This window comes from Mirounga angustirostris, unplaced genomic scaffold, assembly GCF_029215605.1.
Source record: "Mirounga angustirostris isolate CCGP_5_RB_7025 unplaced genomic scaffold, mMirAng1.0.hap1 SCAF_4, whole genome shotgun sequence".
In the NCBI taxonomy this organism is placed as follows: domain Eukaryota; kingdom Metazoa; phylum Chordata; class Mammalia; order Carnivora; family Phocidae; genus Mirounga; species Mirounga angustirostris.
The window spans coordinates 78077346-78101864 of record NW_026991712.1 but is presented as its reverse complement, the minus strand read 5'-3'; the positions used below and the strand labels follow the sequence as shown (position 1 = coordinate 78101864).

The following is a 24519-nucleotide window of genomic DNA, read 5'->3' as shown; positions in this document are numbered from 1 at the left end:
GTGAGGTTAGAATTCTGTGATAGAGATTTTAAGAGTCATAAAAATGTTTCAGTAAGCAATTACAAACAAGCTGGAAACAAAAAAAAAAACAAAGCTCAGTGAACTAAGCTGTCCATCATGAGCTGGGTGTTATCTGACCCACCAAGCCCTAAAGTTGGATGTGCACAGCAACACTTCATCCTTGAACAGAGGTAGTATATACATGATCAGACCCAAGCAGGCCCTAAAGCCAAAAACAAAGGACATAAGGAAGTTCCCTAAAAGCCCATGGCCCTATTCCTGCTACACCACTCTCTCTCTCCCAGCCTGCAGCTATAGCCTCATGGGGAGTTTCCTAAGATCAGTTGGTTGAAAGAGGAAACTCAGGCCTAGGTATGCATGGTACTGCATGATATGTAGACACCACCCAAAAGTGCAAAGCTGCCACACTCTCTACCCCTACCACAAATTCCTTGTTCCCCTCCTCTTTCCCCTTTTATTCTTCATAAGGCATAGAATTACCACAATTGTGTCCCTGATAAAATTAATTACTTTGTCCATTTTTCCAGTCATAAAACCATACAGGCTTGTTGCACAGACTAGTGATATTGTGTACTGCTCACACACACATAGTAGGTGATAATAAATAATAGATCTGTGATGTGATCTCAGTATCAGAGTCAGGGAGCAGGAAGGAATCCCAGGAAGACACAATACCAGTATAATCCAGTAACTCAGAGATGACCTAAAAACACTTAGTCAGGAGACCATCAAATACTACACATCAGGAACTTCAGAGCACAGGGTTTGAGGAGGTGATCATCAAGAAAGCTGAAGATGTAAGTGAAGTCAAGTCTTGTATATGGTGTTAATTCCATTTTACTTCATCCAAACAGCAATGGGGAGCCACTGAAGGACCCTTAGAAGAATGGTGTGATTGAGACTTTGTTTTAAAAAAAGATGACAGGTTGTCCCTCAGAGACAGAAGAGGAAAAGCTTGAACAGAGAAATGAGGTTTTCTCATAGTCAGGGTTATGAGTAACAAAGATTAAATATAAGTCATCATGGTGGGCATAGACAGGAAGGAAGATACAAACTGCTAAAGCAGAATAGACAGAACTTGACAACTAACTAGATATAGTGGGAGAGGAATTGGGAGGAGGCCAGTATGATGCATGGATATTTAGTTCAGAGGATTGTATGAGTCTGTCATCATTTCCCAAAATAAGAAGCATGTTTGAAGGGAAAATAAGTAGCAAGTTTGAAGGGAGAAAGATAATTTAATTAAGTTTAAATCATGTTGAGTATGAAGCTCCTATGGGACATGTCAAGTGTGTGTGTGTGTGTGTGTGTGTGTGTATTTGAAAACATAAGACAATTTAGGCTCAAAATAGAGATTTGTGAGCCAGGGCATCTAGATAATAACTGATACAATGGAAGCAGGTATGTTCAACCATAGTATGAAAAAAAAACAGAGCCTGGGACAGAGCTCTAGGTGGAGTCTGAGACAGAGCAGAAAGAACAGTGAAGGGAAGACCAGGAACATGAGAGTTGTCACTAACACCAAAGATATTTTCAAGAGTATGAGTAGTCAACAAAAGGAAACCACTAGATATAATTAAATATAGCATACAATGGAATATTTCCAATATGTTTAACAACATGAATGGCCTTTGTCAGAGAATTTCTAGTAGTGTGGTAGGAACAAAGGCTGGTTTGGAGTGAGTAGAAGTAAGTAAGAGGTAAACAAGTAGAGACAGAGAGCTTGGTATACAAACCTCCCCTTCCCCATTATTTGGCCTTTGTCAAACTTGCCAACCTTATCTCTCATCATACTCTATTTGGGCCCTACAATCTAATCATTAAAAGATAGTTGCCATTTCCCAAATATACTAGACCATGTCTTGACTTTTCTCACAAATCTTCCCTTCAAGATTAAGCTAAAGCACTGTTCCTTCCATCAAGTCTAACCTGCTCCCAGACCTATGTCTCCCAAGTAGATATGACCTCTTCTCCCTTTGTGAACACAGTACCCATTGCATAAGTCTACCCTGGTGACTAAACCTGGATATGTCTGATTGTGATTGCAACTTGGGCCTCACTCTTGGAAGCCCAGTGTCAATGTGATGGATTGCAGAAATGGCCGCAAGTTTCTCCCCATCCCTGGATTCATACCCTTTTGCCAGATGATTCTGCTGCTTTGCCCTTCAAGAGGTGGAATCCATTTCTCCAGTGCTTGAATCAGATCTTGACCATGTGGTTTGACTTGGGAAATGAAATGCTAACAAATATGACAAAAAAAGGGCATGAAATCTCATCTCTGATGGCACTAGGGATAAGATCACCGTAAACAAGCACAGTCTAGCTGGCTAGAGAAAGAGACCACATGGAAGAGAAAGCCATCCCAGCTGACACTGGGCAATTGCCAGATATGTAAGTAAAGCCATCCTATAGCTTCCAGCCTCAGCTGAGTCAGCCTAGACCAGAAGATCTGTCCACTCAACCCATAAGTCAATCATGAGAAATAGTAATTCTCTATTATTTTAAGTCACTAAGTTCTAAAGTAACTTGGTACACAGCAAAAGCTAACTGATACAGTGAATAAGAAACCCTATGGAAATTTCATTTATTTTGTTATATTGTCATTAATGCTCAGGGAGTATTAACAGAGAAGCCAGAAATGGTGAGAGTTGTGTCCTTCAAGTTCACAGTATTAAAGGTGAGATTCTTCAACAGCACTCACTTGCTCAAGAACTCAACATTTGTAAATTGCCCAATATTCCCACAAGAATATCTTTTTATCTACAGGTTGCAAAAGGAATGTGATAGACTCCAAATAAATTCAGAGACTAGAGAGAGATGGAAAAGGCCAATGCTGAGTATACAATTGCAAATGACATACTCAGCCAAAGATCTAAAGAAGTTGAGTCTGTGCAGAGGGAGTAGAATTCAGAAATAGGAGTTCATGAGGACAATGATGACAAGAGATGGGCTAGGGGCAGAAAGTTATAATTCAGAGAAGAAACTTTGGGAACCAAACCCAGAAACAAAATTATGGATTTTAATGTGAAATAAATTTCCGCTATAAATACTACCAAATGATACTCAGTGTATCTCAAACACGAGCAGATAGGCAACAGTTCTTACTGTATGGATAATTTTTTTTTTAAGATTTTGTTTATTTGAGAGAGAGAGTGAGAGAGAGCATGAGAGCGGGGTGAGGAGCAGAGGGAGAAGCAGACTCCCCGTCGAGCAGGGAGCCCGATGCGGGGCTCGATCCCAGGAACCTGGGATCATGACCTGAGCCGAAGGCAGACGCTTAACCAACTGAGCCACCCAGGCACCCCGATAATTTTTTTAATTGTTAATGCTCATCAGTAATGAGATCAGTATCACTTTGCAGATGCCAAGATGTATCTGAATAAATAAAATTTTATTTTGGAGTTTATCATTAGATTAATTCTAACTTGGTTAAGAATAATGAATACCAGAGAAGCTCTTCGTAACAGTTGCTGGTCTGTTAACCTAAAGAAAAAGGTTTTGCTCTCAGTTTTTCAATACATCTAGGTCCAAAATTCAGCTAACCTTAAATGAACTAGTTTCCAAAGATATCTTCAAACTGTCGTAGTTTTTCTTGTGACTCTGAAGGCAAAATTTGTCCTGAGATATTCAATTTGTTTTGGCCCAAGGGAATCAATGATATGTTTTGGACCAAAACACATTAGAATTTCAGAAGAGTTCAGAAATGCTTTTGTTTTAGGGAAAAATAATGTGCCCTCCTTTGTGTTGGCAGGGCAAAACTGCAATTCTGTAGTATATCTGGTCTAATAAAAATTAGCCTCCTGAATGAATATACATGCACTAGAACTACTTTATGTAATATAAACACTTGAAATCCTTGGGAAAAGACACAATATAAATAACTGGTATACATTTCTGAAAAAGCTAACACATTTAATGGTGTTATCTCCCTTTTCAAGAAATAATGAACTCAGCATAACTAAAAGTATTAATCAGTCAAATATCAAGCATTTATTGACCACCTTATGTTCTCCTATTTAGTCAACATGTTTTTAATGAGTACTTACTTCCTATGTTCTAGATGATGGGATATGTGGTAAATTAAGGGAGTATGGCCATTTTCCTTCACAGAATCCAGTGGGAAGTCAGAAAATAAGTTTAAAAAAATAAGGGGAAAAACATTAACTGTTATGGTAGACATGATAAATGAAATAAACAGGGCACCCTGATAGAGAAAAAAGGAGGTGAGGGTTAATTGACCTAGATAGAACGAGTCCTAGGGAGATGACATTAAAGCTGAGACAAGACAGAAGAAGATCACCAAGGAAAAACCAACAAGCAGCATGTGACAGCCCACGGGAGGTGGGGGTGGAGCACTTACTGTGTTTGGAGAAATAAAAGAACAATGGATCAAATATAAAAAGCAAAGGAGAAGGGCGCCTCGGTGGCTCAGTCGTTAAGCGTCTGCCTTCGGCTCAGGTCATGATCCCAGGGTCCTGGGATCGAGTCCCACATCGGGCTCCCTGCTCTGCGGGCAGCCTGCTTCTCCCTCTCCTACTCCCCCTGCTTGTGTTCCCACTCTCCCTATGTCTCTCTCTGTCAAAAAAATAAATAAAATCTAAAAAAAAAAAAGCAAAGGAAAAAAGACATGAGATGGATTTACATGTATGGATGGATCAAAAACCATGCTAGGACTTACAGGCCAAAATAGGGTTTGTCACTTTTATTAAAATGAAATGTGAAGCAGGAAAATAATGACTGCTTACACTAGGATGGGTGCAGGAGAGATGGAGAAAGTGACCAAATTAGAAATGTTTTTAGGATTGGAATGAACAGAGTGTGCCGAAGTAGCATATGAAAAAGAAAGAACCTAAGCATGATGCCAAGCAGCTTGAGAATACGGGTGCTATTTACTGAAAAGGAAACAGATGTGTGCTGGAGGAGCACGCAAGTTTGGGGAAGCATAGAATTGTGTCTGAAAATTCATATGAACTGGACAGAAATACAAGCAAGACCCTGATTCTCAAGTATGTGGCCATGGAGACTTCAACACACATACGCATAGGGAGAGAAGTGGAAATAAATGCCAAGTGTAATTAAATGTCAAATTACAGAGTAAATCCTATGAGTGACCCATCCAAAGATTCAGATGGGGTAGAAAATAAAAACTAGATTTGTGGAGGAGTGGGAATGTGGAAGGAAAGTATGAGTATGAAAGTGGCCAAGGAAGACTCAGGACAGTGGAAGGAGGCTGGGGTATTAGTGGCACAGACTGAAACAGGAATGGGGATTCTCTATGAGAAGAGCAGACAGAGAATCCCACTCATCTGTCATAGTCATTAAACAAAACTACATTAAAGAATCCCTCCCCTGGGTGGCTCAGTCAGTTAAGGGTCTGCCTTCAGCTCAGACTCAGGATCCTGGGATCCAGGGATTGAGCCCTGTGTTGGGCTCCCTGCTTAGCGGGGAGCCTGCTTTTCCCTCTTCCTCTGCCCCTTCCCCTGCTTGTGTGCTCTCTCTTTCTCAAATAAATAAATGAAATCTTTAAAAGAAGAAGAAAGAAGAAGAAGAAGGAGGAGGAGGAGGAGAAAGAAGAAGAAGGAGTCCCTTGCCAGCTCTGCAACCCCACTGCAGACTCCTGTCCAGGCTGTCATCATGCATGGCAGTTCAGGATACCTTGGCATAGCTTACTACCACTGAGTTTCTGCCTCAAGCAAACCTGTCCATTCTCCCAGACTGGCCTTTCCCAAACCACAGAGCTGATCATACCCTCCCCCTACAAATTCTCCCTGACACAACACCATCTAGTCTCCTGTGCAAAGGCCTTTCCGGTCTGACTCCTTTGCTCCCAGTTACAGCTCACTCTATCCTTCCTACTCCACTCACTGCTCCAACCAACACACGCCATCTCAAACTCAGAATTGTCTCTGTGGATGCTTTTTGCATATTATTTTCCTCAACTTGTGTTTAATTTTTCTTGCCAAAGTGGAGCAAGACAACAAAACTAGAGTATGCTTTATAGCTGATGTCATAACAGAGACAATGTCAACGTTGACAGTTCTTAGCTTGGTCAATGATTGGTCAATGATTCAATAATTCCTAAACACCCCCTTATTTGAAGTCTAAATTGCCCATTATACTGGGAGACAGAATTGGTCTTCCTTCTGTTCTGACACCACCACACCTTATATGTGCCCATCTTACAAAACCTATTGTCCTATAAGCATGTGTGTCTTAATCCTCCAAACACATATATAGGCATTACTCATGCCTCTTCATCTTCATATACTACCACCTTCCCCATTGCCTATCCCAACATTGCCACAGACCACCTAAATAATGAATACCACCATATTTCAGGGTATTTGTGAATCTTATCCCCAAAGAGCGGATGTCTGCTCCAAGCATTTTCTCTGGATCAGCTTGCAGAATGATAGTGGATGGCCAGCTTAATCTTAAAGTATTATTGACACAAAGTGGCAGAGTTAGGCCATCTTCGATTGCCTCAAACCCTGACATTTTCTTCTAAACCTTACAATTCCATTTTCTTCTCATCCAGACAGGTGCTGTCTGAAATGAATAGGTCTTGTAGCCTATAACCTTCCTTTTGCTATGAACTTCTCTGATTTGAGAGGTAATCCTTACTTGTCAATGTTATTGAAAATATGGAAAGATTTACTTCAGTGGTCACATGAATGTGTTCACAACCTATTGCATAATGAAACATTTATAATTATCCTTCCCCTTTCCTAAATACAGAAGATTTGTAACTTTCACTTAATGAGTAGTGTGTGAACTGGCTGAAGAAAATGCTCCTTACACACAGCAGATAGTGCATTTGTGCATGTAATTGATCCAAGCCACAGCAATGTTGAATGTTCATTTTATCCAAAATTAATTTCTTGTTAATAACTGTCATTTTACTAGATTCTTTCACTGAATATTGCAGTAGTAATGAGGTTTTTTCTAAGCTATTATTTACAAAGTTATAAAGTTTTTGTTTTATGTTTTTTATTAATTTGCTTGTTTTACTGTAAGGGTGATACTCCTTACATACCAATGAGCAAAGAACCATAGAACCACAGGACTGAGATGATATGCAGGGGGGGTAGAGCTCCTTCATTTATGAGAAGCTGATTTCTCACACCACCAGTCAAGAACGCTTGAAGCACTCTTAGTAATGTTTCTCACGTGGAGATCAAAACTGACATGCACCTGCTAAGCATGTTAGGTTGGTCATCAACAATTAGGACAGCAAATAGAATGGAACAATTCCAAGAAGGAACCAGCAATTTAGGACCGAGTGATTAAAAAAAAAAAAAAAAAAAAAAAGCTGTAGAAGGTCTTGCCTGGTAGGCTGGGGTATCTCAGTTGAACACAAAAGGCTGTAAGGCTCCAGAGCTGAGGTGTAATATGAATTCCAGTGCTTCAGAAAGATGCTGTGATCATTGTAGAAATGAAATGGGAGCCTAAGGGCCAGGATAGCATCTTCTCTTAAAAGAATAACCAACTTTTTACACAAAATACTTAATGAAGTACAAATGGGCATATTTGTGTAAAAATGTTAGTTACTTCTTGAAGGTTCTTCAAAAGGAAAGTTGCAGCATTCACTCTGTGCTTAGACAAATGTCCTAGTTTCTTCCTTCAGCCTCCACGTAAGTGTATCAGTCATGACCTCCCAACTTGCTTACCAGCATGGACTAGTTTCTGAGTCAAAACAGGGACTCATTTAAAATACCTTTATTCTCAGGGCATCTGGGTGGCTCAGTTAGTTAAGCATCTGCTTCTAGTTCCGGTCATGATCCCAAGGTCCAGGGATCGAGCCCCACAGCGGGTTCCCGGCTCAAGGAGGGGCCTGCATTTCCCTCACCACCCCCCCCCCACACTCTGCTTGCTCACTCTCTGTACTTTCTTTCTCTCTCTCAAATAAATAAAGTCTTTAGAATACCTTTATTCTCATTTACTTGTTATAAACAAAAGAGCACCTCAAATGTCAATGATCATATTTGTGAGCTAATTTTTCCAAAATTTGGTTCTTATCCAGGTTCATTAAAGTTCCTAGTTGCAGTGTGTTCACTGGCTTCAGAAGGTCTTGGATGGCTGAGTTGTTGATATAAGAAGCTTCTCTTGGATCTGTGCAATTTTTGCAATTATCGATTAATTAGATTTGAATGTGAAAGTTGGGCAAACTATTTTGTTTTTATTTTTCTCCAATTTAGAATTTTTGTGGCAGAGATGAAGGAATAAAAATGTGCATAAATATTCAAGTATGCTTAGATGAATAATCTGTTGAAAGCAACAATTGACTTCACTTAGAAATGTTCAAATGTGTTTTGTGTAAAGGTTGACAGTAGTTTTCAAGAAGATGAAGAATTACTTTAGTTAAACAAAAAGGCAAAAATAATCTATCAACACCATAAGTTATTGTTGTTCTTTCTTGCAACTTACAGATAAAGCAAATTTTCAAGTCCTTCAAAAGCATGTCTGGAAATCTGTCTGATTTGGTTGTTGTTCAGGAGACTGGAAAAACAAAAACAAACACAAATTCCAGAATGAGAAACAGATTCTGCAAATATTACAATAATTCTACTAGAAATAGTGATTACAGAGTTGAAAAACATTTACAGATATGTTCACTAAATTTACAAATTTAAAATTTTCTATTCAACAAAGCTATATTAAAATGTTAGTTTGTCACAAAAGACTTCAAAAATAATTTATATTTATTAAATTACCCTAAAATTTATATTTATTAAATTACCCTAAAATTTATATTTATTAAATTACCCTAAAATACCCCTAAAAGAGGACTACAAACCCTAGGATAAAATTCCTGTTTTCCTGAAGCCTACCATTTAAAAGGAAAATTATCAACATAGTCACAGGAATATATTTCTAAATAAACAGATGGAGAGTTATATACACTCAGGCTTAAGCATTTTCCTTGGAAAAATAAATATCACTGCTCTTGGCAAACAGTGGACTCTCATTGTGTATTTGTTGAACGGTCAAACTGAGAGTCAATTACACCATAGGAAGTGAGGCTCTTATTATAGTACCATCAGATGGTCCAAAACTGACTTCTAAAAAATCCAGGGGAAAATAACAGGTGGCAAAAATAAATTGGATTTGAATAGTAAAACAAGTTACAGAAAAATCACCTCTCCTCAACTTTGAACATTTTAGAAAAAGCACTCTGGCAAATAAAAATTATAAATTTTTCTCTAGTAAATACACTTTAAATTTCTTTCAAATTTAAATTATTATGGCATGTCTAAATGTACAGGGAATGTCTACTAATTGAATTGGCACACATTTTTCTGAATATCCTATACCATTTAAAAACTCCAAAGTTTCTAAAATCTACTGCCAGAGTAAAATGCTAGAGGATTCACTTTTAGTGTATTATAAAATATTTGTTTTGTGCTTTTTTTTTTTTTTTTTTGTATGACTTATTAGGGAAACAAGTGTTTCGGCCAGTGGAGCAGGTGATTATTTTACTCATTATACTCACAGAGACAGCCCAGAGACCCTATTCAGACATGTCTCACCTCTAAAGTTTCATTCACACAATTAATTCCCCAAATAGCATTTGAAGGCACTACCCAACACCCCACTTATGGTACCAAAGCCACTCCTTGCCATTTACGCCTAGTGTTCTGGCTATCAGGGAGGCAGAACAATCAATCTACAGTATGCATTAGAGCTGAGGCCAAACAGAGATAATGTCCATTTTTATGGATAATTCTTAGCTTCAGTCAATGATCCCATCAACTTTATAGTCTACCATGTGTTCAAGAAATTTTTTAAGCTAACTAAAAGCAACACACTTAGTTAATATCTAGTTAATACCAGTCACAAACATTGTCCTGAGAAAATTTATTCAGTTACTCTCTTTGTACATTCTTTTTTTTTTTTAAGATTTTATTTATTCATTTGAGAGACAATGAGATAGAGAGAGAGCATGAGAGGGGGGAAGGTCAGAGGGAGAAGCAGACTCCCTGCCGAGCAGGGAGCCAGATGCGGGACTCAATCCTGGGACTCCAGGATCATGACCTGAGCCGAAGGCAGTCGCTTAACCAACTGAGCCACCCAGGCGCCCCTCTCTTTGTACATTCTTAATCAAATATTCAAAATCCAATACAACACTTGCTTTAGATGCTCAAACTACCACTATACATCTATTGTTATTTGAAGAATGACTATTCTACCCCACATTTTATTAAATACATGCACCACCACATATAAAAAAGTATATGTATGTATGCACACATACATATATTTATATGCATATGTGTGCACATAGATATAATGCACATGTGTACACGTAGATGCATATTTGAATGTGTATACGTGTACATGTATGTGCATACATATGTATATACATATACTACACACGTGTGTGATTTGTGCAACTTCTATGTGATATGTTTGTATGTGTGTTACATGATATGTATATACAGTCTCAATCTCATCTGAACCATAGAATATGGGAAACTGTTTGACTATTTTCTTAATTGTCCGAAGGATGGTGCCTAGGAAAGGAGCTGATCCATTTAACACAAAGGATGCCTTTGGTCATTAGTGCTCATTCTCTTTCAGTACCAGAACTGAAAAAGGAAAAGATACTATTCATCATAATTCATCTTTCTTTGGCATATAAAATGTGCTCAGTGCCTATGTTTCTGCATATTCTTACATAGTTATCTAAATTTTGGTGAAAATAAAAAAATTAAACTTCTAAAATTGCACTGAAATTGTTTTTATTTCTTGAACATTATAATTCAATATGAAAGTTAATAATCTAACGTATGAGATCAAGCAATTTAACTCATAGGTTTTCTTGGAAATGTTTTTATTGTTGACGAGAAACAAACCCATTACAGTGATTCACAGTTGAATGTGTTTTCCAATCACAAGTACATATATCTTGTTAAGGTTTATTCAAAACATTATGTTTTCCATCAAAATATCTTTGTTAGAATTTTAATGAATGGAATATTTTCCTAACAATGTTTTGGTTAAGTGATTATAAAGACTGTCATATATATTATTTTTTGTTTTACTTTTCATAAAGGAGATGTATTCAAAATTTATGACTGATTCTACTGACATTCAGGGCATAAAGCAGTATCTAACATCCTTTCACAAAAAGTCAGTACAAGCTTGAGGAACTGTGTGGTTATATTCTATATCCTAATATTGCCTATGATGCCAAGGAGGGGAAAAAAAAGAAGCAAACCAAGCTCACTTGAAAAATGTTATACTTTTATTGGGGAAATGAAATAACTCCTGAAAACAGGAGATCTGCGATCCTGATGATCAAAACCTTGGAGAAGAAAAACCAGCAATAGATCAACGGGCTTGTGTTAATTGCATCTTGCATTGCTGAAACAGTATCTTACACACAGGATGCACACACATACTTGTATATTTGATATACATACAAATGTGTACTGCGTGGGTGGAAATATTTTGTTAAAAAGCAATTGGCGGCTATTAGGAAAGATAAAAGCTTTTTGCATGGTTATGGATTCATCAAAGTGGAGAGAAGCAAAATAGAGCTTTCTCCTCTGTCAAAATTTCCATTCAAGATAATGTCAAGAGTTACTCTGAAAGTGAATTATTATATCTACATTTAAATACAAATAAGATAGTTTGGGGTGTTTTGTAAGTGGTAATAATGTTAATCTGCTCCTGCTTTATAATTATGTTTACTTTTCATTTGGACACTCTCCAGAAATGTGGTTCTGCTACACTTAACATGGCAGGATTGTGCACTTCATTTCCATGCTTACTAAAGTAAGTACTCTAGGGGTGCCTGGGTGGCTCAGTCGTTAAGCGTCTGCCTTCGGCTCAGGTCATGGTCCCAGGGTCCTGGGATCAAGCCCGGCCTCGAGCCCTGCATCAGGCTCCCTGCTCCACGGGAAGCCTGCTTCTCCCTCTCCCACTCCCCCTGCTTGTGTTCCCTCTCTCGCTGTGTCTCTGTCAAATAAATAAAATCCTTAAAAAATTATAATAATAAAAATAAAGTAGGTAATCTAAAACTTTCAATAACCATAAACCTTGATACCTGAGTTATCTGCATAGTTACCAAGTAAGAGATTCTTGGCCAAAGTCAGTAATGACTATTTTTTGAAAATTTGCCACCACTAATACCACAAAAATATTATAAGCACCACATAAATCATTTGCAGTTCAAAACAAACAAAGAAACAAAGAAAACAAAATAAAAAAGGCAAGGTGTGGGAAAGGAAAGGAAGAAAAAAATCAGGCAGATTTAAAGAACACAGTTCTTCAATTGCATGTATCAACTCTTTTTCATGCATATTTCTCAAAGGAAAAGGCAGATTTACATGTGAAATCTCTCTGTGAGTGACAAATTCTTTCACAGATCCAATAAATGAACTGCCCTCTCTATCTTTTGAAATTTTAAGATTTCAAAATTTAAATGTTCTGAAGTAAAAGAAAGATACAGATATTTGAAAATTTATAGTGATGGCCATTTGTTTCTTTTTCTGTAAATTAACTAAATAGGGACACCTGGGTGGCTCAGTCGGTTAAGTTTCTTTCATAGCTTTGGGATTTTGTATCCTGCTTAGGCTTTCCTGAATCTAAAATTACATTAAAAGCTTATTTTTCCTTAAGCTATTGTGGTTTTACTTTAATGCTTAAATATTTGACTTATCTGGAATTATTTTTTTATTTTTTCCAAATTACTTATGTACTGTCATTATTATTGGCTGACATAGTTATATTTCCTCTATGATTTGCAATGTATAATCATATACATATCTCTGACATGCACTGGGTCTATTTCTAGACAAATTACAATGGAAATATTTCAAATATTGCTGTTTTCTGTTTTATTTTCTATATAGGGTATTTCTATCTCTCTTCTTTTTTACTATTTTAATGGTTATTTCCACAGCCACAACCCCACCCCTCCACCCCACCCCCCACCCCCATGTATTTTAGGACAATTCTTCAAATTCAATGTGCTCACTTCAGTAGCATGCATACAAATTTAAAAAAAAAAGTCCTTTGGATACTTTAATTAACATTTAAATTTTACCATTGTGACTTTATCTAAGAATGTGATTTGTCTTTCCACTTATCTAAACTGTCTATCTAAAAGAAATATTCTCCTTTCAGTTGAATGTGGGGGTTTTCATTATACAATCTTATGTTGACAGTGATACTTTTGTCTTCTTTCCATAATGATAACTCATCTCTCTCTGACCTAATGTCATGGAATCTCTTTAAGATGTACTTTAAATAATGGTGACAATGTTTTAGTCTTTTACCCTAAAGAATTATGATCATTTTAGACTAGAAGTTTTAGAAGGGAGAAAAAAAAAAAGAATGCACCAGTCAAGCGTAAACAAAGAAAAAGGACAAAATACTGCTATTGTGCTCATACTTTGTCTTACCACAAAAAATTATTATTACAAGCAGTAACTAAAAATACGACGTTTTTAGATCTATACCAAAACCAATGTAGGGGTGCAGTTTTAGTAATATAGAAGGCATATTAGAACTGCTTTAAGAAACCTCTCCCCATATTATAGTAAAATGAGTATATTATCAAATCTGTAAAATCCATTATTAAATTTAAAAATTTGCCTATACATTAGATTTCTAAAAAGTTTTAGGTCTTAGTGTTATTTTAAGACACATTAATTGCAAGCTTTTTTACCATTCTAAATCTAAATAAACTATACATACATACAAGAGCTATTACATCATCTTCCAACACACAGAGCCAATGTCTATTCCTCTGAACTCACAAAATACAAGGAAGATATCATCTTCATGTGACTTCTATTTTAGTAGAACTATAATGCTACATAAATGATCTGTGTTGATTATAGAAAAAAATAGACAATTATGGACATGCACAAAGAAAGTTAAAAAAAAAAAAAAGAAAAAAAGAAAAAAGACACTACTTAGAAGTAACTACTTTGGTAAATATCTCCCAAACTTTAGATAGAAGGATTCAATGTTTGTAAATTGCCCACAGTCAGATAGCTAGTATTTTTGTATTTTCTTATATTCTTGTATTATACCATATTAAATACAAATATTCTGTGTAGGATATGATTATGAAAGATATGATGACATACACTAAGTCAAAGACATTTCTCTCACCATTTATGCACATATAGTTAACAAAATTAAATCTATTTTGGAGGAGTCAAGCTATGAAATTTGAAATTACCAAACTGATAGGATAATTTTATAGATTTGATGAAATGTAAAATAGGTCAGATTAAATACTATTTTCCAATTTTCCTGACCTTTCATCCAGGTTTAGCCATTTGACTGTTTCTTGCCAATCGGTTATGATCATGCTTTATGTAACATAAATTTTTTGTTAAAAAATATAAAGAAAGGCTCTAAGTTCAATAATGTGAAATGCACACATATAGTCATTATTTAAACTAATATATATATATGCATATATATAACCATGTTAAAAAGAAAATCCCAAGGCCATGTATACAGAATAATATCAATTTGCTAAGTACATTTTAAAATCAAATATCAGAGATAAGGTTCTTAAATTATGAGTTTAATAATAAATAATATTAATTTTTTAATGTTGAATAAAAGAAAAATTAAGGTTAGATGCTCTTCAAAAAAAAAAAAAAAGATGCCAGATGCTATATCATTGTGAATTATAGCATGATTGACTTCAGGAAACAAGGAAAATCACCTCTTGTTAAATTATTCACACCTGTGATGGGGAGCTGATGTCATCTTGTAGTATAGAGCATCATAGAATGTTATACATAAAGAAACTTTAAAAGTTATTTCACTTTGAATGTCTTTATTTGTTTCAACTCTGACTCAATAGTAAAACTGATGAAACGTGAGTCTGTTTCTTATCATAGCATGTTTTCAATGAAGTGAACACATGCCTTTCAGAGAGTGAGGGCTAGCAAAGTGATCACTCATATTCCACTGGGGATGCTAAATAGATGAAGCTTCATCCTCATGGTTCTTGCATAGCTCAATGACAAAACAAAACATAATAAACCTTCAGGTATATGCACTTATCACAATTAGAAATAATACTCTAAGGTATTTAAATTGCCCACAACTTCCCAAAAACCTTTCTTAACTAAAATGTGCCTTATACAGCAGAAGAAACTTGCCTTCCCTCCTCATAAAATTTACTAAAATTTATGTATTGGGATATTTTCTTTCTGATAAACTAACATGCTTAGATATATTGTGGAATACCATCTGATTAGCCCATATTTTTAACTAGGCACTCTAGAGAGAAATATTTTATTGAATGTCAAGCTCCAGCATGCCACCACCTGTTCTGTATAGTGGTAGACCTGGAAAATGAAAGGGACACAGCTAAAACTTTCCTACACCCTCAGATGACTGTTCCTATACAGTCCAAGACATCCCAGCTGCCAAAGACTGCATGTCATCTTTGAGAGTTAATTTTCTTTTTTTTTTTTTTTTTAAAGATTTTATTTATTTATTAGAGAGAGAGAGAATGAGAGAGAGCACATGAGAGGGGGGAGGGTCAGAGGGAGAAGCAGACTCCCTGCTGAGCAGGGAGCCCGATGCGGGACTCGATCCCGGGACTCCAGGATCATGACCTGAGCCGAAGGCAGTCGCTTAACCAACTGAGCCACACAGGCGCCCGAGAGTTAATTTTCTTTAATAACAGTAATTAATATTATCTCATTTTCTTTTTTTTTTAAAGATTTTATTTATTTAGTTGATATATAGATAAAGAGAGAGCACAAGCAAGGGGAACAGCAGGCAGAGTAAGAGGGAGAAGCAGACTTCCCGCTGAGCAGGAAGCCTGATTCAGGGCTCGATCCCAGGACCCTGGGATCATGACCTGAGCGGAAGGCAGACTCTTAACTGACTGAGCCACCCAGGTGCCCCATTATGATCTCATTTTCTTTGTCAACCTCAGGAGGTTGCAATACCTAATGATTATAACAAAGGTGACACAAAGCCCCCATATTTTAGGCTTTTGTGCTGCTCATTATCATCATGACTCTCAATCAATTTTCTATCCCTACAAAGAGTAATCAATGGCAGATTATTGGAATTAATGGGAAACCACCCTACTATTAGGAAGAATGCCTCCTCTACCCACCAATACTGCTCAGCACAATAAAAAAGCAGATGGATGCTTTGTTGGTCAAAGTTACTATGTCATCTGGCTTATCTTCTCAGGACACCATTTTCACTGACCTTTGGGTTTCCTTTTTTTTTTTTTTTAAGATTTTATTTATTTTTTCGACAGAGAGACACAGCGAAAGAGGGAACAGAAGCAGGGGGAGTGGGAGAGGGAAAAGCAGGCTCCTCGCCCAGCAGGGAGCCCGATGCGGGGCTCAATCCCAGGACCCTGGGACCACGACCCGAGCGGAAGGCAGATGCCCAATGACTGAGCCACCCAAGCGCCCCTGGGTTTCCTTTTTAATCATAATGCCATGAAGAATTAATAAGGCAAAGAAAAAGAGAAAATACATTTAATTTAGTGAGGCAAAAGGAAAGGCTTTTCTCATTTCCTGCTTTGAAACTTATTTTCAGTGACTCTTGAATATGGAAATACTCAAATTGATGAGATGCTCTCTCAAGTCACTTAACCCAGACCCCAGCCCTCTCCCAATTCTACCAGGATTAACCTGAAAATTCTCAAGATTCCATTCTGTTAGCTATGCCTTCTTATAAAGCCATTTCTAAGGCTTTTATGGCTCTCTAATGATGAGTGACAGCCTTGAAAGAGAGACTCTAGGGCACTACAAAAAGCACTATTTAATAAAAAGGTAATGTGTTCTAATCCTCAATAAACCTTTTTGATTACTTAATATTTTGGAGTTTGAGTTTGTCCATCTGTAAATTTTTTTTTAAATAAATCATACTAACATTGATCTGGCGACCCAAGTTAACTTGGGATTAAAATAAGATAATATATATGAAAATAGAAACTAGAGGGAAGTAGGGTTGGTTATTTATAAAGAATGAGGATTACAGTAGGGACAGGGTGGTAAAGGATTACCTGGAAATAAGGGTTTTTCCTTGGGAAGATACCTCAGGAAGTCCAATGGAATATAGTGTTCCCTAGACCACGATCCTCAACCTTAGCTGTATTGATATTTGAAGCCAGATAATTCTGTGATGGGAGATAATTCTGTCCAGATAATTCTGTCCTCTGAATTGTAGGATAGTTAGTAGTACCCTGGGCTCTATCCTTTAGATGCTGGAGCTCCAGTTGTGTCAAATATCCCCTGTGGAGAGAAACCATGCCAGAGGCCTCAAGAAGGATCCCAGCCATAGTTTCCAGTTTCCAGCCTTAATTTTAAGATACAAAGGAGTAATAGCTAATACAAATGATATATAGCAGTCACAAAATTTATTTTGGTGTTTGGCAGTCTATCATCTCACTTCCTACAGGTTAAATGTCAAGGCTGATCAAAGTTTGAGAAAGGAGAGAACAGTAGGCAGAATCCACAGGTGGGAAGCAGGTAGCTAAGGTGAATCAAGGGAATACATATCAACATAATATCAACATGGTGATAGAGGTGAAGATAACTGGTAAGAAATAGAAAACAAAAGTAAGACAAATCACAAACCAACTGAGGTGTAAGGATGAATCTAAGAGCAAGAATAACAGAGGCAAAAATTAGAAAAACCAGGAATCATTAAAGGGAAATGAAGTACTTACAATGGCTTAGAATGACATACTGGACTAGATAGACTTAGTAGATATAGTCAGAACATTTCATCCTAAAGCAGCAGAATACACATTCTTTTCAAGTGCACACAGAACGTTCTCCAGAATAGATCACATATTGGGTGGCAAATCAGGTCTCAGCAAGTACAAAAAGAATGAGATCATACCATGCACCTTTTCTGGCCACAACACTATGAAACTTGAAGTCAAGAACAAGAAAAAATGTGGAAAGATCTCAAATATATGGAGGTTAAACAATATGCTACTAAAGAGTGAATGGGGGTAGGAGGAGGAGCAAGATGGGAGAGAAGTAGGAGACCTAAATTTTGGCTTGTCCCAGGAATTCAGCTAGATAGTTATCAAACCATTCCAAACACCTACAAACTCAACCGGAGATTGAAGAAAAGAATAGCAGCAACTCTCTGAACAGAAAAGCGACCACTTTCTGGAAGGTAGGATGTGCAGGGAAGTAAATCCAAGCTGATATTTGGGAAGATAGACCATGGGGGGAGGAAGCCTCCCTCAGCCAGCTACCAGCAAGTGATAGAGCAGCGGAGCACAAAATCGGAACTTTTATTTTATTTATTTATTTATTTTTAAAGATTTTATTTATTTATTTGACAGAGAGAGGGAACACAAGCAGGGGGAGTGGGAGAGGGAGAAGCAGGCTTCCTGCCGAGCAGGGAGCCAGATGCGGGGCTGGATCCCAGGACCCTGGGATCATGACCTGAGCTGAAGGCAGATGCCTAATGACTGAGCCACCCAGGCGCCCCCGGAACTTTTAGAAGTCTGCTCTGCTGAGGAACGTCACTCCAGTGGCTAAGCGAGGGGTGGAACCCTCGCTGGGAGAGTGTGGTCGCAGGACCCTTGGGGTCACAAAAAGATGGGGGGGCTGAGGGTGGCAGAGCTCCCAAGTATTGGAGAGGGGAAACCAGCTGCAAAGACAGGGCCAAGGAGTGGGCTCTCAGGTCCGGGTGCCATAAACAGTGATCTGCGGCACAGCCAGGCCACTACTCTTCCAGCAGGGACCCAACAAGTGGCAAACCAGGGAGAGCCCCCTTCCTCCCCCAGGAGGAGTGGCACTGGAGTGCACTGCAGGAATCTGCTGGGTTTGGAGAATCCAAACAGGGTCATGTGCCAGAGATAGAAACACTCGGTCATAGGCTGGGTGAGCATGGAGTGCAGCTGGAGACTGGGGAGATAGAAGTGACTGACTGCTTTACTCTGAGGGCTCACTGAGGAGCAGGGCCCCCAGCTCTCAGCTCCTCTGGGGCCAGAGATTCAGAGGCTGCCATTTTCACTCTTATCCTCAAAAGCTGTATGGAAAACTTTCAGGTAATAAAACTACCGAGAGCAAACCCAAGCAGATTACTCAGCCTGGCTTCTGGCTAGGGCAGTGCAATTCCACCTGAGGCAAAGACATTTGAGAATCACTGCAACAGGTCCCTCCCCAGAAGATCAGCAAGAAAATCCTGCCAAGACCAAGTTTACCGATCAATGAGAATGGCAAAACTACAGCATTAGGGGAATCCAGCACATAGAATTCATGGCTCTTTTCCCATGACTCTTTAGTCTTTCAAAGTTAATTTTTTTAATTCTCTTTTTTTCTTTTTCTATTTTTTAGTTGAATTTTTCTTCTTTCCTTTTTCAACCAACATCTTATCAATTCCTTTTTAAAATATTTTTTAATTTTCATTTTTACAGTCATATTCTATCCCTTCATTGTATTTAACCTTATTTTTTGTATGTGTATATATATATTTTTTTCTTTCTTTAAAATTTTGGGGTACAGTTTCTTCTAACAGACCAAAATATACCCTAAATCTAGTGTATGACATTGTCCTAGTCTCCCGCCTGATCACATTCTCTCTCTTTTTTTAAAATTTTTTTTATTCTTTTTTCACCAACTCCTTATCGTATCAATTCCTTTTTTAAAAATTTTTTTAGGGGCACCTGGGTGGCTCAGTCATTAAGCATCTACCTTCGGCTCAGGTCATGGTCCCAGGGTCCTGGAATCTAGCCCCACATCAGGCTCCCTGCTCCACAGGAAGCCTGCTTCTCCCTCTCCCACTCCCCTGCTTGTGTTCCCTCTCTTGCTGTGTCTCTCTCTGTCAAATAAATAAAATATTAAAATAAATAAATAAATAAAAATTAATAAAAATTAAAACTTTTTTTAATTTTCATCTTTACAGTCATATTTCACCTCTTCATCGTATTTACCCTTATTTATGTATATATATAAGTTTTTCATTCTTTAAAATTTTGGGAAGCATTTTCTTCTAACAGACCAAAATACACCCAAAATCTAGTGTGTGGCTCTGTTCTGTTCACCAGACTGATCATATTCTTTTTTTTTTTTTTCTTTCTTTCTTTCTTTTACCCCTGGTTTCAGGTATCTTCTGATTTGTTTAGTATATATTTTTCTGGGGTCATTGTTACCCTCTTAGCATTTTGTTCTCTCATTCATCTATTCTCCTCTGGACAAAATGACAAGATGGAAAAAATCACCTCAACAAAAAGAACAAGATGCAGTACTGAAGGCCAGGGACCTAATCAATATAGACATTATTAAGATGTCAGAGTTAGAGTTCAGAATAATGATTATAAAGATACTAGCAGGGCTTGAAAGAAGAATAGAAGATACTAGAAAATCCCTTTCTGGAGAAATGAAAGAACTAAAATCTACCCAAGTCAAAGTGCAATCAAAAATGGAGACCCTAATTCCTAAGATAAATGAGGCAGAAGAGAGAATTAGTGCTATAGAAAACCAAATGATGGAAAATAAAGAAGCTGAGAAAAAGAAAGATAAACAACTACTGGATCACGAGGGCAGAATTTGAGAGATAAGTGATACTATAAGATGAAACAATATTAGAATAATTGGGATCCCAGAAGAAGAAGAAAGAGAGAGAGGGGCAGAAGTATACTAGAGCACATTATAGCAGAGAACTTCCCTAATTTGGAGAAGGAAACAGGTATCAAAATCCAAGAGGTACAGAGAACCCCTCTCAAAATCAATAAAAATAAATCAACACCCTGACATCTAATAGTAAAACTGACAAGTCTCGGAGACAAAGAGAAAATCCTGAAAGCAGCTCAGGAAAAGAGGTCTGTAACCTACAATGGTGGAAATATTAGATTGGCACCAGACCTGTCCACAGAGACCTGGCAGGCCAGAAAGGACTGACATGATATATTCAGAGCAATAAATGAGAAAAATATGCAGCCAAGAATATTATATCCTGCTAGGCTGTCACTGAAAATAGAAGGAGAGATAAGAAAACTTCCAGGGCAAACAAAAACTAAAAGAATTTGTGAACACCAGCCCTATAAGAAATATTGGAAGAGGTCCTCTAAGCAAATAAAGAGCCTCAAAGTAACATAGACCAGAAAGGAACAGAGATAATATACAGTAACAGTCAACTTACAGGTAATATAATGGCACTAAATTCAATCTTTCAATAGTTAGCCTGAATGTAAATGGGCTAAATGCCCCAATCAAAAGACACAGGGTATCAGATTGTATTAAAAAAACAAGACCCATAGATATGCTGTCTACAAAAGACTCATTTTAGACCCAAACACACCTCCAGATTTAAAGTGAGGGGGTGGAAAACCATGTACCACACTAATGGACATCAAAAGAAAGCTGGGGTGGCAATCCTTATATCAGACAAATTAGATTTTAAACCAAAGACCATAATAAGAGATGAGGAAGAACACTTCATACTTAAAGGGTCAATCCAACAAGAAGATCTAACAATTTTAAATATCTATGCCCTTAAGATGGGAGCAGCCAATTATATAAGCCAATTAATAACAAAATCAATGAAACACATTGAGGGTATTAAAATAATAGTAGGGGACTTTAACACCCCCTTCACTGAAATGAACAGATCATCTAAGCAAAAGATCAACAAGGAAATAAAGACTTTAAATGACACACTGGACCAAATGGACTTCACAGACATATTCAGAACATTCCATCCCAAAGCAACAGAATACACATTCTTCTCTAGTGCCCATTGAACATTCTCCAGACTAGATCAGATCCTGGGTAAAAAATCAGGTCTCAGCCAGTACCAAAAGATTGGAATCATTCCTTGCATATTTTCAGACCACAATACTTTGAAACTAGAACTAAATCACAAGAGGAAAGTCAGAAAGAACTCAAATACATGGAGGCTAAAGAGCATCCTACTGAAGAATGAATGGGTCAACCAGGAAATTAAAGAAGAATTAAAAACATTAATGGAAACCAATGAAAATGAAAACACAACTGTTCCAAATCTTTGGGATGTAGCAAAGGCAGTCCTAAGAGGAAAGTATATAGCAATACAAGCCTTTCTCAAGAAACAAGAAAGGTCTCAAATACATAACCTAACCCTACACCTAAAAGAGCTGGAGAAAGAACAGCAAATAAAGCCTAAACCCAGCAGGAGATGAGAAATAAAAAAGATCAGAGGAGAAATTAATGAAATAGAAAACAAAAGAACAGTTGAAGAGATCAATGAAACTAGGAGCTGGTTCTTTGAAAGAATTAACAAGATTGATAAACCCCTCGCCAGACTCATCAAAAAGAAAAGAGAAAGGACCCAAATCAACAAAATCATGAATGAAAGAAGAGAGATCACACCAACACCAAAGATATACAAACAGTTATAAGAACATATTATGAGCAACTCTATGCTAGGAAATTAGATAATCTGGAAGAAATGGATGCATTCCTAGAGATGTATCAACTACCAAACTGAACCAGGAAGAGATAGAAAACCTGAACAGAACCATAACCATTAAGGAAATTGAAGCAGTCATCAAAAATCTCCCAACAAACAAAAGCCCAGGGCCAGATGGCTTCCCAGGGGAATTCTACCAAGCATTTCAAGAAGAATTAATACCTATTCTTCTGAAACTGTTCCAAAAAATAGAAATGGAAGGAAAACTTCTAAACTCATTACCTTGATCCCAAAACCAGACAAAGATCCCACCAAAAAGGAGAATTACAGACCAATATCCCTGATGAACATGGATGCAAAAATTCTCACCAAAATACCAGCCAATAGGATCCAACAGTACATTAAAAGGATTATTCACCACGACCAAGTGGGATTTATTTCTGGGCTGCAAAGTTGTTTCAACACCCACAAATCAATGTGATACAATACATTAACAAAAGAAAGAAAAAAAACCATATGATCTTCTCAATAGATGCAGAAAAGGCATTTGACAAAGTACAGCATCCTTCGTTGATTAAACCTCTTTGAGTATAGGGATAGAGGATACATACCTCAATATCCTAAAAGCCATCTATGAAAAACCCACAGCAAATATCTTTCTCAATGCGGAAAAACTGAGAGCTCTCCCCCTAAGGTCAGGAACGTGGGAGGGATGTCCATTATCACCACTGATATTCAACATAGTATTAGAAGTCCTAGCCACAGCAATCAGACAACAAAAAGAAATAAAAGACATCCAAATCAGCAATGAAGTCAAGCTCTCACTCTTTGCAGATGATATGATATTTTATGTGGAAAACCCAAAAAACTCCACCCCAAAACTGCTAGAACATATAGGAATTCAGTAAAATGGCAGGATATAAAATCAATGCACAGAAATCAGTGGCATTCCTATGCACCAACAACAAGACAGAAGAAAGAGAAATTAAGGAGTCAATCCCATTTACAATTGCACCCAAAACCATAAGATACCTAGGAATAAATCTAACCCAAAGAGGCAAAGAATCTATACTCAGAAAACTATTGAATACTCATGAAAGAAATTGAGGAAGACACAAAAAAATGGAAAAACGTTCCATGTTCATGGATTAAAAGAACAAATATTGTGAAAATGTCCATGCTACCTAGAGCAATCTACACATTTAATGCAATCCCTATCAAAATACCATCAAGTTTTTTCAAAGAAATGGAACAAATAATCTTAAAATTTATATGGAACCAGAAAAGACCAGAATAGCCAGAGGAATGTTGAAAAAGAAAAGGAAAGCTGGTGGCATCACAATTCCAGACTTCAAGCTCTATTACAAAGCTATAATCATCAAGAGAGTATGGTACTGGCACAAAATCAGACACATAGATCAATGGAACAGAATAGAGAGCCCAGTAATGGACCCTCAACTCTATGGTCAACTAATCTTCGACAAAGCAGGAAAGAATGTCCAATGGAGAAAAGACAGTCTCTTCAACAAATGGTCTTGAGAAAATTGGACAGCCTCATGCAGAAGAATGATACTGGACCACTTCATTACACCACACACAAAACCAGACTCAAATTGGATGAAAGACCTAAATGCAAGACAGGAGTCCATCAAAATCCTTGAAGAGAACACAGGCAGCAACCTCTTCAACCTCAGCGGCAGCAACTTCTTCCTAGACACATGGCCAAAGGCAAGGGAAGCAAGGGCCAAAATGAAGTATTGGGACTTCATCAAAATAAAAAGCTTCTGCACAGCAAAGGAAACAGTCAACAAAACCAAAAGACAACCGACAGAATGGGAGAAGGTATTTGCAAATTACATATCAGATAAAGGGCTAGTTTCCAAAATCTATAAAGAACTTCTTAAGCTCAACATCCAAAGAACAAATAATCCAATCAAGAAATGGGCAGAAGACATGAACAGACATTTTTCCAAAGAAGACATCCAAATGGCCAACAGACACATGAAAAAGTGCTGAACATCGCTCGGGATCAGGGAAATCCAAATCAAAACCTCAATGAGATACCACCTCACACCAGTCTGAATGGCTAAAATTAACAAGTCAGGAAATGACAGATGTTGGTGAGGA

General features: G+C 37.4%; 1 protein-coding gene across 7 annotated transcripts in view; it reads right to left on the bottom strand.

Annotated features, from left to right (window-relative positions):
- The window catches only part of PXDNL (peroxidasin like), a 509349-nt gene that overhangs the window by 251630 nt on the left and 233200 nt on the right, over positions 1–24519 (bottom strand). For all 7 annotated transcript variants that reach the window (XM_064588349.1, XM_064588346.1, XM_064588351.1 and 4 more), the window contains exon 3: positions 8449–8520. In XM_064588349.1, the coding sequence (XP_064444419.1) occupies positions 8449–8520 (72 nt within the window). The remainder of the gene's footprint in view (positions 1–8448; positions 8521–24519) is intronic.